Source organism: Zingiber officinale, chromosome 11A (genome assembly GCF_018446385.1).
Source record: "Zingiber officinale cultivar Zhangliang chromosome 11A, Zo_v1.1, whole genome shotgun sequence".
In the NCBI taxonomy this organism is placed as follows: Eukaryota; Viridiplantae; Streptophyta; class Magnoliopsida; order Zingiberales; family Zingiberaceae; genus Zingiber; species Zingiber officinale.
The window spans coordinates 21,231,764-21,248,696 of NC_056006.1; the positions used below are offsets into that span (position 1 = coordinate 21,231,764).

Sequence of the window (16,933 nt, forward strand, 5' to 3'; positions counted from 1 at the left end):
TCCAAAATGGCTAGTCATGGTCTTAGTTTAGACTTCCAAAATGGCTAGTCATGGTCTTAGTTTAGACTTCCAAAATGACTATAAGTTGGACCAATGCCTATAGTCCCTCTGCGACTCATTCTCACTAGATCACTTTTCTCTAGTGACTTACATTCACTTACCACTTGCAGTCACTTGACTTGTCTCTTGACCCCACCAGGTCTTCCTGCTAATTGTCAGGTTCACGGACCCAACTGGACTTCAGCCAACTGTCAGGTCTCGCATACCTAAATGGACTTCCTGTCAGATATCGAGTCACAACTTGACCTATATGGACTTCGTGCTAGTTATCAGGTTCTCATACCTATTTGGGTTTCGGATTGGTATTAGATCCTCTAGACCCGTCAATTCTTACACACTTACACACTCGGTAAAAGTATCAGATAACAAAGAATATAACTTTAACCATTTGTTATTCATCAAAACCAAAGTTTAATTATTACTGTCAACTGTACTAACAATTTTCCAATCGATTGGCTTCAGGCTAGATTGATTATTTAATAGATCCAAAGCCCTTCTATTTCGCAAAGAACATCTCCCAAGCAATTTTTGGGAGATTATTGGTATAATCGCCTCTAGATCAAGATTGACTAGTTTGACTAAGTTTGAGTGGATTCAAACTTGAGTTTTGATGTTTGGACAATGTGTTTGAAAAATATCTAAAAGAGGCCAAGTAGATCAAGGTTGACCGGATACTTGATGATATTATGTGAGAGAAAAGTCAAGTATGACTTGGAGGATTGAATATTTGACCGACAAAGTCCTAACTTGAGAATTAGGCAAAGGTAAAGTCCGAACTAGAAGTTAGGCAAAGGCAAATTCTTAACTGGAGATTAGGCAAATGTAAAGTCCTAACTGGAGGTTAGGAAAATGTAAAGTCCTAACTGGAGGTTAGGCAAGGTAAGTCCTAACTGCGATTAGATAATGGAAAGTTTAAGTGAGTCAATGAGGACCGCACATTGGCAAAAAAAAGTCCTAACTGCAGTTAGGCAAAGGAAAATCCAAATGGGTCAAAGAGGACCGCTTGTTGGCAAAGGAAGTCCTAACTGTGGTTAGGTAAAGGAAAGCCCAAGTGAGTTAAGGAGGATCACACGTTCGTAAAGGGAGTTCCAAATGGGTCAATGAGGACTACATGTTTACAAGAAAAAAGTCCTAACTACAGTTAGGCAAGGAAAAAAAATCCAAGTGAGTCAAAGAAGACTACACTTGGTGATCGGAAGTCCAACAGGAAGTTGACATGAGATGGAAAGTCCAAGTAGGTCAAAAGGTTGATCGAACACTTGGTGAAGAAGTCTCAACAGGTCATGGTTGAGCAGATGTTGGGAAAGGAAACCTTAAACTTGGGTTAAGCAAGTTAGGGTTAGGCAATCGATTGGGTAATCGATTGGGCCAATACCAATTGATCAGTTGATTGATTGGGAGCATTTGTTCGTGAAACAAAAAGGTTCTGTTTCAATTAGGTAATCGATTAAGAGTTGCACCAATCATGATCGATTGGAAACTTTTATTCACGAAATAGAAAGGGCTTAGGTCGATTGGGAAATCGATCAGGCAAATCCCAATCGATTAGGGAGAAGAAGTTCGTGACAAACAGTGGGTTCTTGATTGATCAACTGATCGATTAAGATGAGGAAGTCGCGAATGTACAGTGGACATTTGTAATCAATCAAGTGATCGATTGAAGCCAGTGAATCAATTGACTAATCAATTAAGAGAAGGAAAAAAGAGCTATTGTGAGGTTTGGAAGGCTGGATTTGTTTAGATCTAACATGACAATCTATTAGAGGTAAGGTCAATCAATTGGGAACCGTAATCTATAGCATACAAAGGCGTTCGAAAATTCAAATCAACATATCTGTTGCTCCTCTCTTCATCGTCAGTTCTTGAAACTTCTTGGAGACAAATGTTGTTGCACTTTTCAAGTATCAAGAGTCAATCCACAATAACAAGAGATCAAGAACAAAGATCATTTATTATTATATTTATTTCCTTGTTCTTGTTGCATTTCTTGTTATATTTCTCATATTTGCTTGTACGAGGCTTGTCTGCCTCCTAAAAGAAGATTTTCATACTATGAGTGAGGAGAGTTGACCTTTAGATTAGTCATCTCAAGGAGGTGAATGCCAAGTAAAATCAAGAGTATTAGCATTGCTTGAGTTTTCTGCTACAAATCATCATCAACGAAGAGATTGGATCTAATCACCCCCTTTAGCTCCCAAAGTGTCCTAATAAGTGGTATCAGAGCAAGATCAATTTCATTGGACTAATCGCTAAGATAGCAATGATCTAGAGGAATAAGAAGTTTAAAGCTTGAATCCCTAATTTTAACAAGTCAAGAAATTATCATTTAAGAGCTTAAGCTCAAAAATGGAGTGTCAAGATAGATTCAAATATGATATCCGAGTACCTCCACCATTCAAAATTAGAAGCTTCGACATTTGGAATCAAGGGTTGAATTTTTTTTATAATGAATATAGAGCAATGGTTTTCTCTGATGGAAGGATTTCAAACTCTAAGTAGATTCAAAAGGAAAGCTCCTTAAGAAGAAGAAATGGAATGAGGAGAAAATAAAGAGATGCAAGGCCAATGAGAAGCCAAAGGAGGCCTTACCTGACATACGCAAAGGCAATGAGCAAATTGTGTGCTTCATGTGTAACCAAAAGGGGCGTTATCGGAATCAATATCCAAAGGGAAGACCTATCAAAAGAGGAAGCTCAAATCAAGGGAGAGCTTCCAAGAAAAAAATTAAGGTACAATTAGTTAATGGTATTTCTTTAAATAATAATAAAAAGCATATTAGAAATAGTTTCAATCATTTTAATACTATTTATCATAAAAATAGAAAACATAAAACACATAAGGATAATTACAAGTCATTTCATATTAGAACTACTGTACCTAAAGTTAGGAAGGTAGATAATGGTTTAGGTAAGAAATCGAACCAAGCTAAATATGTGTCTAAAAGGAAAAGTGCCCGAGGAAATAATAGAAAATCTAAATTTGAGAATTTAAGGATAGAAAATCAAGTCTTGAGATCAAAGTTGATAAATTAGAGAAGATGCTTAAGAAAATGGCAATTAGTGTCCAAGGGCCTAAGAAGCAAAACCTAGGTTTAGAAGAACAAGAGTTATTCAATGACAAGAGAGGTTTAGGATACAAACTAAAAGCTAAGGAGAATATGCCCTCATACTATAGAGTTTCATATAGCTATGAAACTAACCCTAAGTTTAGAAATCAAGCCAAGGTTATAAGGGAAGTTATCCCTAGAGTTAACTTTGAGAAGATCAACATAGCTAAGGCTTCTAAGAAGCCTAAGAAAATCATTAAGAATGTCACAAGGGAAGGTATCCCTAGAGTTGACCTAGATGAGACTAGTGTGACTAAGGCTTCTAAGAAGCCTAAGAAGGTCGTCAAAAGGTATCGAAGGAAGTTATCCCTATTGAGTACCTAGAACACTGATAATTGACATTTGGATACTTGATTTTATTATTATAACTCGGTATTTTTATCCTCTTATGTATAAAAAAAAATGTTTTTAGTGTGTTTCATGAATTTGGATATTTGTTAGTTTTCATTTTAATTCTTGTACATTTTAGGAGTATTTTAGATATTATTTTATTATATTTTATTTTACAGGAATTGAGGAAGCCAACAATTGAGAGGAGGAAGACCGGTTTGATCCAATCATGATTTGGTTCAATTTCTATATGTTTGAGGGAAATTAAGTTGAAGGAAGAGCCCAATTTCAAAAGCCCAAATCCAAAGCCCAAATGATAAGAAAACCTAAACCATCTTGGTTTGATTTAATTGCATTGGTTCAGTCAAACAGAAAGAGCTCGGATCTATTGGGTAATTGATTAGGTCAATTCCAATCGATTAGGTAATCGATTGGGAAAAGAAGTTTGTGACAAATAATGGGTTCTTGATCAATCAGCTGATCGATTAAGAGGAGGAAATCACGAATGCACAGTGGGCTTCGTAATTGATCAGGTGATCGATTGAACCTTTACAAAGCCAGTTAATCGATTAAGTAAAGAAGAAAAGAGTTGTTGCATTGTTTGGACAACTATATTTGTTTGGATCTGACGTGGCAATCAATTGGGGAGAAAAGTTAATCGATTGAAAACCCTAATCCACGAGATACAAAGGCGTTTGAAGATTCACATCAACATATTTGCTTCTTCTTTCTTCATCGCTAGTTCTTGAAGCTTCTTGGAGACAAGTATTGTTGCACTTTCCAAATATCAAGAGGCAATCCACAACAACAAGAGATCAAGAGCAAATGTTGTTCATTGTTGTATTTATTACCTTATTCTTCTTGCATTTCTTGTTATATTTCTTGTACGAGGCTTCTTCACCTCCTAGAAGGAGGTTTTTATAGTGTACTATGAGTGAGGAAAGTGGACCCTTGAATTAGACACTTTAAGAAGATGGATGTCAAGTAAAATCAAGAGTGTTAGTATTATTTCGAGTTTTCCGCTGTAAATCATCATCAATGAAGCGATTGAAGTTAATCACCTCCTCTAGCTCACAAAGTATCCTAACATTGATCACCTGATCGATAGGCTTTGGACTAATCGTTTGCCCATCCCTAATCCCCTAAACCTAGTTTTAGGGTTCCTTTCCTTAACTTGAAGTTTTCCATGACTTGTTGGAACTTTTCATTGCCACAATCAACCTTGATCTGCCAGAATTTCTTTACTAAGTGTATGATTAACCCTTGATCAACTTGGATTTTCTGTTGCCTAGTTCCAATTAGGACTTCTCTCATATCAAGTGTTTAGCTCCCAATTAATCTACCTTGGACTTAACCTAGTTTTCAACTAGGTTTGTCTAGTCCCACTAGGACTTTCCTTGTGCCAAATGTTTAGCTCCCAGCTAATCCACCTTAGACTTAACCTATTTCCTAACTAGGTTTGTTTAGTTCCACTAGGACTTCCATTTACCTAAGCTCTAGTTAGGATTTCACTAGTCAAGTTTTTAGTAACCTTGACCTACTTAATTTTCCATTCACACATATTGTCCAAATATCGAAACTCAAGTTCAAATCAACCTGATCAACCTTGATCAAAAAAGATTTCACTAACAAATTCAATTCAAATTCCATAATTTTAAATACAAATTAAATAATTATTAAATCAGTTGAAAAAACTCACGAACAAATTCGATTTGTTCGCACTCCTCAAGTGCCAAAACTAAGCAATTGTAAATGGATACAACCCAAGTTAATGAGCACATATTTTCTGGACCACAATTTATTGGTTGATGGGAATAGATCTCACCTATTAAATAGATGGAATTCATTCCCATCAATCAATTAATTTATATGATTCATCCTTGGATCGTAAAATTACGATCCAGAGGATCTTGGCTGCAAGTTAATAAATTTTGGATGGTGAAATATATTTTTTAAAAATTTTATTGCGTTGACTTAGTGTCGTTCAGGTCTGTTGTTTTTCGATCTGGTCAAGCCGGTAATTTATCGTTGCCCTTCCCTTTCAATTTTACGAAATTACCCACTTTCTACGTGGCCACCACTTTGTTTTTCGAATTTGGAACCAATTCCTTTTTCCGTACTACATTATACAATAAAATAATAAAGGGTATTTTCGTACTTTCGCCTTTGGAATCCAAAGTCCAAGCTTGAATCGCCGCTCCACGTTATCATTGCCTTTTCTTCCCGACTTCATACGAACGATCAAACATCATCTTCATTGTCACCGCGTTTGAATCAGCCTTCGATGTTCTTCTTCCCCTCCTCCATTTGAAGATCCATCACTCGAGGAGGAAGCTCCTTCTTTGCTGCCCTAGCAGAGGACAATACTACGGTAACGTCTCAGGGACTCTTCGAGGGGCTTCTTCTCTCGCTTTAGAGAGGTAAAGACGAAAAGGAGGAGAGTTTCAATCTGGTCTTTAGAAGAGGAGGTTTGCGGAAGCTTGAGATCGGAGGATTTCTCAACTCTTGATCTTTGTTTTTCTTCTTGTCTTTTCGAAAATGGCCGACCTGCTTCAGGTAGCCCACATCCGTTCTTCTTCGCTCCGTCGATGTCTTCTTCTTTTGATGTTTAGGAACAGTTTGACCTACTTGCTCAACTAAACCAGTATCCTAAAAGGCGATTTGATGCTTGAGAAGAACGGTGATCCTCGATTGTTATGAAACCATTTTATCGATGAACGTTACAGCAGAAAATCCCAACTTTTCATCATTTTCTGTCCCCAAAAGCGAAGATTCGTCTCGTAGATGAACAAGTCCTTCTTAGGCACAGGTAACGTGGCTTTCAAACAGAATAAAAAAAGTTTTTTTGTCATTTGTTATACTCTGATTCGAGGCATATGGTATTTTAAAGGAATCGCTGCCATTCTTTGGAAATCACTGGAGACAGAATGTTCGGAACCCTAGCGCAAAGAGAAGAACCCAATGGGGTTGTCCCGCGAAGAAGAGCTTATTGGATAACCTGGGCCATTTCTAATCCGAGGCCGAGTGACATCACCACCTCACTCCCCAAGAAGAAAGCAACTTTCTCTGTCAAATTTGAAGACATGTACGGGTTCACAGTCGAGGGGAACATCGACGATGTCAATGTCCTCAATGAGGTGAGGGAGAGGGTAAGGGATCAGAGCCGGGTTTGGATGGATCTTGAGGCAAGCAAAGGTGCAGACTGGTACCTGCAAACAAATGATGGGCGGATGAGTGTCGTCTCGCTGAAGTTGTCAAAGCTTACCAACACAATCACATTGAAGAATCTTGTCAGGAAGGGGATTCCACCAACGCTGAGGCCAAAAGTGTGGCTTGCAGTCTCTGGGGCTGAGAAGAAGAGATCCACAGTGCCCGAGAGTTACTACGATGATCTCACCAAGGCTACAGAAGGAAAAGTCACACCTGCTACGAAGCAAATTGATCATGTGAGTGAGTGAACTTATCTTTGAGCACAGTAGTTCAGATTCTTGCATATTGTCTTGTGTGGATATTATATCTATTTGCCAGTTCCTGGACTATCCCCTTTGCCATTTAGAATGATGTTAAAGAAACACAAAAGTTTAGCCGACAGTAATATAAGAAACTTCCAGTTATATTGTGTTCAGATTTTATTTGCAATATGCATATGCTGTCACTTCTATTAATCTATCATATCTGTGTTTCTTCCATCATGGACACCACTTATGATACAATGAAATTTCTAGCACCAGTTTCTTTGAAACCCCTTCCTTCCTCCTTCGATCTACCAATCATTATCCTTCTATGTGATCAGTGTCCTGCTTGTTTCTGTCAATAAAGTTTTCTAACTGATACATGGAACAAAAGGCCTTTTGACACGGCATCTCAATGAGCTCACTGCCAAAGCAGGATCATTGAGTTAGTATTTCAGCTGGAACTCATCATTTTCACACTGCCAAAGCATAATATTGAAATTTTAACCAGTCCTTCATTTGAAAGAACAACATCCAGATTAAGGATGTTTTGGTGGATGTGTTCATTTGCACTAATAAGTTGATAAATAATGGACTATATGCAGGATCTTCCACGAACTTTCCCCTCTCATCCATGGTTGGACAGCCCTGAAGGTCAGGCATCTCTTAGGCGAGTCCTTGTCGGGTATTCATTTCGGGATTCCGATGTTGGTTATTGCCAGGTACATCGAGCTTACTTTTGTCCCAAAACTTTAAAATGTTTCACAATTCCCCTGTCGCTTCTGAAAACTTAGCTGATTTCTCAGGGACTAAATTATGTAGCTGCCCTACTTCTGCTAGTAATGAAAACTGAGGAAGATGCTTTTTGGATGCTTGCTGTCCTATTGGAAAATGTGTTAGTTAGTGACTGTTATACCGATAACCTTTCTGGATGTCATGTTGAGCAGAGAGTGTTTAAAGATCTTCTTGCAAAAAAGTGCCCGAGGTTTTTATCCGACCTCTAGTCCAGGTTACTTGAATTTACAGGCTTTGATAATTTGTTTTTTCTATAAATTCAGGATTGCTGCTCATTTGGAAGCTATGAAATTTGATGTCTCTCTTGTAGCCACAGAATGGTTCCTATGCCTCTTTGCTAAAAGCTTACCTTCTGAGGTAACTATATAATTGAAGCTAATTTCTAAGTAGATGTGGAACAAATTATATTCAGAAAATGACTGGCGTGATTGATCATCATCGGATCATGTTCTCCTACTTTCTCATCAATGTATGAGAAATTCAATATATAATTTTGCATTTTTATCTTTAACCAAATTTCTTCATAAAAAATCTTCTTTTTTACAGTTAGTAATCTGTTATCAAATGCTTATAACTAGTAGGCATTGAGTTCACTCTACTACTTTGCTGGTTCTGGACGTTTGCAATACGCATAGTGCATTATTGTCTTAGTTTTTTGTCAAATACTCAGGAATTATCTTGGTTTTTTTCAGACAACTCTGAGGGTCTGGGATGTCCTTTTTAATGAGGGAGCGAAGGTTCTTTTTCATGTTGCTCTCGCCATTTTTAAGGTACTTCATGTACTTATAAGCTGGTGAATCATGGGTGAAACTCACTCCAAATTCTACAAACCCTGATTTAGAAAGAAAGTAATTGAATTTTGTTTCCTAGTGGTAGAGCACAGAAAATATCAAGAAATATCCTCTCTTTTTTTAATCTTGTGTTAACCCATTTGATCTGGTTCCAGATGGAGGAGGAAGAACTATTACGTGCTCGTCAAATCGGGGAAGTAATAGATATGCTACAAACAGCCACACATCATCAATACAATCCTGATGAATTGTTGATGGTAATTAATTTTTCTTGCTAGCCTTCCATCTTTGTCAAAATTCCTTGATATGAAGTAGAGAACTTAATGTATATTTATGAATAACTTGAATATGCATTTATAGGAGGAATGAATTGATAATTTCAAGAAATATATATATTGTGGGCTCATTTTCGACATTTGTTTTCCTTCTGAATAATTTTGCTTTTGTTTTTAGCGATCGGATTAGCGTTGAAAACTTAAAGTAGGGTTCTATTTTTACCACATTAATGACAATATGATTGTCATGACCCAAAATGGCTTCCAACTCTAATGCTTGTGATCCACTCGTGTCTCGCTGTACTATGACCAAAGTTAGAGAGATTAGATCTACTAGCTGCACAACAATTCCAGGCATTGCTTGCGCTAATCTTTAGTCTACGACTTGATTATCCATATGAGAACATTATCATATCTTATTAACTATGTTCATTTTTCAGGTAGCTTTTGAAAAGATTGGTTCTATGACTACCAACACAATCACAAAGGAAAGGAAAAAACAAGAACCAGCAGTCATGGCTGTTCTCGACGAGAGACTGAAACGACTCAATACTTTGCGAGATGGTTGAATGCATATAATGGAGCCAGATGGTCAAGAAGGCTTCCTTACAATCATAGAACACCAAGATCTCATTTCTGCTTGCTTTAGGATTGTAACCAGCTTGATTTTTGCCCCATTCAAGTAATCTAAAAGAATATTTTGCTCATTTCTCAAATGAAGTTCAATTGGAACTGAAATTGGTGTTTCTTAGTAGGTCCTTGTAGGACTTGTACAGATACTTATTGATCTCAAGAATTATTGCGTATTTGTCATGTGTAAACTATCTCAAGGATTATTCAATATTATCATGCATAAACTAAGCAGAGCTTAATATGTGACCTTAGCGGTTAAACTTATCGTTGAGATACACTAATGTTCATAGATAAAGTTTTAGCATATAGTAACACTCTATTGAGTGTGCTCGTTCTAGGACCTATGAAGGAAAACCTAAACTATCAAGCAAGTCTTGTGGTTTTGATGTAGTTTGAGCTAAGAGTTTGAGATCACAGGAGTAACTTTTTCACCTGAATTAGCCTAAGCTAAAGAATAATCGGGGCGGTGTTAGAAGTGAAGTAGGTCTGATAAGGTAATTTTTTCTACAAACTTATAAGACTTGAATTCAATTTAAAAGAAACCGCTCTCGACCTATAACTCGACCGAATTTCCTTAGAAGAATTAGAGCTCCTCTAGTCTTGTCCATAATCGAACTCCCCGCCTTAAAACACTCTACCAAACCTTAACACCCACTTAACTCAAAACACTCTACCAAACCTTGCAACCTAACTTTAAGTAGTTCACCCTACACCTATTCATATCAGTCAATCTGTTCACCTTTCATCTAAAACCAACCTACTTTGGTCGAACCACCGTCAGTTCAACCGAACTAAATCCGACGCACCAAACTAACCCTGACTCTCCATTTAACTTGGCTTAACTATTTCTGATACTATCTTCTCTAACCAACTCCCTTATGGTTCCAAGCATAGTAGAAAGACACAAGAATTGGAGCAACCACATATTTGAAATCTTTGTGAGGCATTATACTATGTCAATTTCAACTAAAAGAAACAATAGCTGATAATCAAACAATCTACAGGCTAATAAAACCAAAAACTCAGGCAATTCAAAATGGCACTCTTAACAGATTTCACTAGACATGGAACTGATTCTTTCTTGTATGAGATCTCGATGCGTATGAAGAAATGAAGAACAAAATTCATTAAAATGAGACGAGAACAAGCTGCACTAATACTATAACAAAGATGGAAACAACTTTCCTTAACAGTATCTTCCTAACCAGAAGACCCAACAAGGGGAAAAACACTCTAGCAAGGTAGTAGTAGTAGTGAAGAGGAGTATCTTTCTTCTTTATTGTGGCATTGCTAGTTCACTGGATTCACAATAGGATGAGAAGAGCTCAATGGCTTGGCGAAGTTCCCCGTGCCAAGCTCCAACTCCTTCCTCCTCACCTGCAATATCATATGCTCATTCTCCAATTTCAATCTCTCATTCTCCAGCCTCAGCCTTTCGAGCTCCCTGTCCTTCTTGCTACGAAATCTCTGCCACTTGAAATGTTTCTTCTCCAGTTCCAGTGCTTCGGCCTCGATCTCTATCCTCTCCTCCTCGAGCATCAAAGCATGTTTCTTGAACCACTCCCTCAACTCCCATGGTGATCTAGTTGTGTCATGAAGCACGGCATCGATTTCAAGCATGAACCTCTCCAACCCCCAGTTGCCAATTTCCTCACTTCTTTCATCACTGTCTTCATCCTTGTCCTCCTCATCTTCATCCTCGACGTCAAGGTGAGCTCTACTATCCCTTGTAGGAGGAACCTTGGCTACTTGGCTAGCTTGCAAATCAACATCATGGCAATTGGGTATCCTCTGGCCGTTGTGATATGCGCACATCTCCTGGTAGAAGAGGTGCTTCGAGCTTAAGATCTTCCTCACATCGTCCTTGGCTTTGGGAGATATGTGAGGCATCGAATCCAGAAGGTGTGGGTTCTCGACGACCTGACAGGAAGTTCCCCTGCCGAGGATCTCGTTCAGCCGCTTGTATCTCTTGTTGAGGTCATTGAACTTGTCCTCGCACTGTTGAGGGGAGACGTAGCAGCCCTTCTCCAGCATCAACTTCGAAACCGTCTTCCACTTGCCCTTTTTCTGGACGGAGGCGCCGTGCTTCTTCCTGGCGGCAGCGGACCCCTCGAACGCGTCCGCGGCGCCATCATCGTGATCGCCGACGTACGCCACCACCGAGATGAGCAGCCGCACGACCTCGTCAGTCCACTTCATACGGTGCCAAGGCGAGACCTTTTTGCCTCCGCCAGTTCCGGAATCAGGCGGATAGCGAGGATCGTGGCCGTTCTCGTCGCTGGCGTGGAAATGGTCCTCGTCGTCGCTGGTGGCCGCGCCGGCCGAGGAAGGCGCAAAGAGGGAGGTCATCTGGCTGCCGGAGCCGAGCCCGGGATGGAGGTGGGGGTGGTGATTGACGGCGGGGTCGAGATCAAAGATCCCAGCGACCGAGGCAGGGAGCAAGCCTCCGCCCACCATCGAATTGTTCATGTCCTCTCTCCGTCACCGCTTCCTGCAGAAATCATCAAAGCTACCGGGAACAAAATCCTACCTGAAATCCCTAGCTTCAAATGAACTTCGAAATCGATAGAGCGAACTGAGATCAGGTGAAATCAGAAACACTAGAGGATTTGTGGGAAGAAGAGAGGAATTTTGAGGCAGAAGACGAAAGAAACTAGAAAAGGAGACGATTTTGAAGGAGAGAGAGGAAGACCTGGATAGTACTCAAACATGGAGTTGTTGTTGTTACTTTTTTTTGATAAAAAATGGTTTGTAGTAATGAGCAACTATATTTTTAAATTAATAATATTATTGCTTGCAACAAAATATATTATTGTCTAGTATTTAATTAAGAATTTTTAATAAAATTAATATTTTTTTTACTTAAAAATAATTTTAAAATTTATTAATAATTTTTGCCAGTTATTTTTTATTATTTAATTAAAAATCTGGATCATTTAATAATTAATTTTGGTAAAGCCTAAAATATAATTATGTTAATACCTTTTTTATACTGAAAATAATTTTAAATTTATTAGTATATTTTTCTAATTTTTTTTTATATAAAAAAATGTCTATGGATTTTTTTAATCTCATATTTTAGGATTGACAATACCGCAAATTTATATATACCTTAGGTCGGCGATATTAGAAAGCATACATTTCTCGACCTTTTGATTAAAATCAAGTATAGTATATGCTCTTATTAGTTTAAGACATGATATAAAAAATTAATTAAATTTTTTTTATGAACGAGAGTCCGTTACTTAAATTAATTTAAGTAAATTGGATTAAAGTTTTATTAATCCATTTAAAATCCAAGTGGGCTGACCCACTTGGATCTCTGCCTCGCGGTTGGTCTACGACCCACACGGGTTGGCCCACAAGTTGAGGACAAAAAAAATTCCTCAAAACTTAAAATTAAAATAAAAAAGTTCAAGAACTTCGAAGATGAGAATTTAATTCGAATTGGAACCTAAGAATACGTCAATTTCTATATTCAAATCAAATAAAGAACAAAAGCAAACGCTCTGAAAGACATCTATACCTCTAATTGAACTTTGGATATGAAGATACTTAACATCAATATATCATCATATTTATGGGCTAATAAATTATGGACTTGCCCCATCTAATTCTTAACTAAATTAATTTTTTATATCTAATTTTTAAATTTTTTTTTTATAGGCCCATGGGAATTCCGCTCGTGGTGACCTAGTCATGGTCGGTCCCAAGCCCGAATAAAGGAGGAGGGTTGTATTAGGTTGCCAGTCAACGTTAAAACTATGGCAAATATTCAATGAATGGATTCATTAAACTATTGTGCTAATGTCAGATTGTTCCCCCGGAAGAAACGCATTGCACGGTCTGACTGTAACGTCTCGGTAAGGACCACTACATCTCCAAAACTCGGGTGTAGTGCTAAATATGCAAGAGTTCACCTTGCAGGGTTCGACTATAACGTATCGACAAAGATCGCTACATCTCCATGAGAACTTCAGTATAATGTTAAATATGCAAGAATTCTCACACCATAGATTGGATAAGAACAAATATAATAAGAAAACTAATAATCTAAGATTTGGAATATGAAACATAGGAACCCTCATTGGTATATCAATGGAAGTAGTAGATACGATGATTATGAGAAGAATTAGTATTTTATATGTACAAGAGACAAAATGGGTAGGCAAGAGGGTAAAACTGATAGAGAAATCAGGTTTTAAGTTATGATACATAGGAAAAAATAAAGCAAGAAATGGAGCGGATATTATTGTAGATAGTTCGTTAAAGAATAAAGTTATAAGAGTATTTAAATAAGGGGATAGAATTATAGCTCATAAGATAATAGTGATGAAAGAAACTATGAATATAATTAGCGTATATGCACAGTAAGTAGGATTAGATGAAGCTGTCAAATCAAGATTTTGGGACGATTTGGATGAAATATTACAAAATATTCCACTAAATGAAATGATTTTAATAGGAGATGATCTAAATGAATATGTCGGAGTGAAAAATGAGGAATATGAAAAGGTACTTCGGGGTTATGAGTTTGGAACGAAAAATGAGTAAGGAAAAAACTATATTAGATTTTGAATAGCATATGATCTTATATTAGTTAATATGTTTTTTTTTTTAAAAGAGAACAACATTTAGTTACGTTCAAATGCGGGAATAATAAAACCCAAATTGACTTTCTTGTGGTTATGAAGAATGATAGAAAAATTTATAAAGATTGCAAGGTCATCCCTAAAGAAAGCTTAACTACCCAACAGAGGTTAGTAGTATTGGATATATGCCTCAAGAATAATATCAATAGAAAGAAAATATATATGACTTCTAAAATTAAGTGGTGAAAGTTAAAGGATGGAAAATAAAATATATTCAAAGAGAAGGTAGGACTACAAGTATTAGATGAAATATACGGTGATTCTAATACTGATGGATCAAAATGAAGTGATAGAAGGGGGTGAATATCGTTTGTTAAAAAAATTATCTTTTAGTATCGATTCATAAAATAAATATCAAAGTAAGACAACAAAAAATAAGATAGAAAAAGAAAGACAGGTGACTCAGGTGATTACTTGGTTCGGAACCTATGTCGACTCCCACTTTAAGACCCGCGATCCTTGATCGCACTATTAAGCAATTCACTATAATTCTTCTTCCTAAAATCTTCGGAAAGAAGCAATTCATACAAATAAAAATGGAAGATAGTAACACACTACTATCTTCTTGTGAATAATGCAAGCTAATAAAAGTATACCGACAAAGAGTAAAAGATGAAGCTCGTTAGTACTTCTTGGCATAACAGCTTGCACGTGTAGCTTGAGGCATAGAATAACAAAGGCACGAGCAGAGGATTGTACAGAAGTATAGTCTTCGGCTTGGATCTCGATGTCTTTTTATAAGTTTCATTCGATCGACTTAAAAGATGTTCTGTTGACTGATCCTTTCGGTCGACCGATCTCCCTATTAGTTGACTAATCTATCAGCTTTCCTTCTTCGTCCAGATCTGATCATGACCTCTTTAATAGCATTTATTGTTCAGTCGATTGATCCCCTTAATCGATTAATTGATCTATACAATTTCCATGTTCGCCAAAATTCACCATTAATTATCCATTAAGTGTATTAATTGTTCGGTCGACCGATCAACCTGGCTTCCATGTTTACTTTTGAGTGATCTCATCTCTGCCACATCATCCATGTTCAGTTGATTGATCCATGGGTTCGGTCAATCAATCAGATCGGTTCCTGTAAAACAAAATTAGCATAGTAATATATGATGCAGGAGTAATATGCATGTGTAGTAATTAGCAGTAAAATTGTCTTGATCTCAACTTGGAAACCTTCCCAGTTTCTTCAGTTGGATAAGTGATCTAAGGTTGTTCTTTTCCAAAACACGACCTCACCATCATTCCTCTCTAGTTATTTACCTCAACCTACCTACCAAACATTAGTCCTCCAGACTCGTTTGGATTTTCTCTGCTTAGTGTCTGATCACCTCGTCCACTATGACTTTTCCTGCAATACTATATTAGCCAGCAATAATAATAGTAATGTAGAACACTATGATAAAATTAAACTTAGATTTACTAAGATCCGCTGGTCTAGTCGACTGCGTGCGGTCGATCAGAAATCATCCAATCAATCTTGCTTGGAGTTCACTCCTCAAAGACTTCTCATTACCTAAGGTTACTTCCTCCTAGGATTTTCTTCATCTAGCTTCACTCACCAGAACCTAGAGTTACCTCCTGTTAGGGTTTTCTCCACCTAGCTTCACTCACCAGGACTTGGCATTCGATCAACCCACCAAGGATTCTATATCGGGTCCACCAGACCTACTAAATCCTTCTACCTAGCTTCCACAATATGTCGAGATTTTCCTTGCCTAGCCGCAACTAGAATATCCCTTGCCTAACCACAATTAGGATTAGTCACTCGGTAGACTTCTTACCCTTGCCTAGTCGCGACTAGGTCTTCCCTTGATTAAGCTCCATTAAATATATTTGTCGGACATTAAAACTGTAAGATATGGTAAATTTAATAATAAGTGTTATTGGAGAATTAACCTTATTAGTTTTTTTAAGAATTTTTAAAATTTTTTCAAGATTTAAATGAAGATCGTATGACACGTTTTAAGGAGTAGTGTGATTGAGCTTAGAAAAAGTCTAGCTTAAAATTTAATCGGTGCCCTTCTCTCAACCTATTCTTCCTGATCCAATCTCTGCCGATCTCTTCACCTCCTCTTGCCACTATGGCTCGACGTCAATCACCCCACACCGCCTCTTCTCTCGATCCATTTCAGCATCGCCGAATCTCCTCTTCCCCCACCTTGTCAACGCCCCTTTTTCCCAATCTCATTGTGTCACCCTGCACTTGATGCCACCACCACCTCCTGATTGTAGATGCTAACCATCCTCTTGCGATCTAGTTGTCGACCATGGGAGAGCAGGGAGTGTAGCTTGCCGGCGAGCACCTCTCCCTTCTTCCTCGATTCCATCTTCTGTCGATCTCACACATCTGCGCTACTTGACTCCTTCTCGATCTCACTAGCTCGTCACCTCTCAATCATTGATGCTATAGTTTCTTCACTGGGCAGTTCCGCAGTCGAGCCACTAATAGCAGTTGCATCATGGCTACCATGGGGGATTAGCCATCCTCCCTTCTTCTTTTCATCGCCGGACAAATCCAACGTCACTGTGCCCTAGCCCTAGCCATTACCTCCTGCAGCAGCTACCTTGTTGTCATCTTAGAGATAATCATCTAACCCTAGTAGATGTTTGAGTGATTAATCTATGATCAGTGTTGATTTAGAGTTATTTGATTTGGAGGGCAGCACCTTCACCTTGCTCTGGTCATCATTATGCATGGGTGATCCACATCTTGGGCCACCATTTCCAATAGCAAGACCTTCGACCATGAGGTAACAGGGGAGCAATCAGATTAAGGTAAGATATGTATGGAGATTTAAAGGTGATTTCATTTCTACATTGGTTTGGATTA

The 16,933-nt window shown here is 37.9% G+C and overlaps 2 protein-coding genes across 2 annotated transcripts; one reads left to right on the forward strand and one right to left on the reverse strand.

Moving 5' to 3' along the window:
• Positions 1 to 5,724: 5,724 nt before the first annotated feature.
• On the forward strand, positions 5,725 to 9,622 carry LOC122032456 (growth hormone-regulated TBC protein 1-like). The gene is made up of 9 exons (XM_042591741.1): positions 5,725 to 6,052; positions 6,142 to 6,305; positions 6,387 to 6,942; positions 7,554 to 7,670; positions 7,755 to 7,933; positions 8,007 to 8,100; positions 8,436 to 8,513; positions 8,690 to 8,791; positions 9,250 to 9,622. Exons 3-9 carry the CDS (start codon positions 6,424 to 6,426, stop codon positions 9,376 to 9,378), a joined length of 1,218 nt encoding a protein of 405 aa, XP_042447675.1. The 5' UTR covers positions 5,725 to 6,052; positions 6,142 to 6,305; positions 6,387 to 6,423; the 3' UTR covers positions 9,379 to 9,622.
• Positions 9,623 to 10,545: 923 nt separating this feature from the next.
• Positions 10,546 to 12,170, reverse strand: LOC122032398. Its single transcript, XM_042591689.1, has one exon. The coding sequence runs from the start codon at positions 11,909 to 11,911 to the stop codon at positions 10,733 to 10,735; it is 1,179 nt and encodes a 392-aa protein (XP_042447623.1). The 5' UTR covers positions 11,912 to 12,170; the 3' UTR covers positions 10,546 to 10,732.
• Between the last annotated feature and the right edge of the window lie 4,763 nt (positions 12,171 to 16,933).

Excerpts from the sequence above, each read along its gene's own strand:
- LOC122032456 (XM_042591741.1), top strand. The coding sequence starts at position 6,424 with ATGTTCGGAACCCTAGCGCAAAGAGAAGAACCCAATGGGGTTGTCCCG. Across the intron at positions 8,101-8,435 it reads CTAAAAGCTTACCTTCTGAG|ACAACTCTGAGGGTCTGGGA; the intron begins GTAACTATATAA and ends GGTTTTTTTCAG. Across the intron at positions 8,514-8,689 it reads TTGCTCTCGCCATTTTTAAG|ATGGAGGAGGAAGAACTATT; the intron begins GTACTTCATGTA and ends ATCTGGTTCCAG.
- LOC122032398 (XM_042591689.1), bottom strand. The coding sequence starts at position 11,911 with ATGAACAATTCGATGGTGGGCGGAGGCTTGCTCCCTGCCTCGGTCGCT.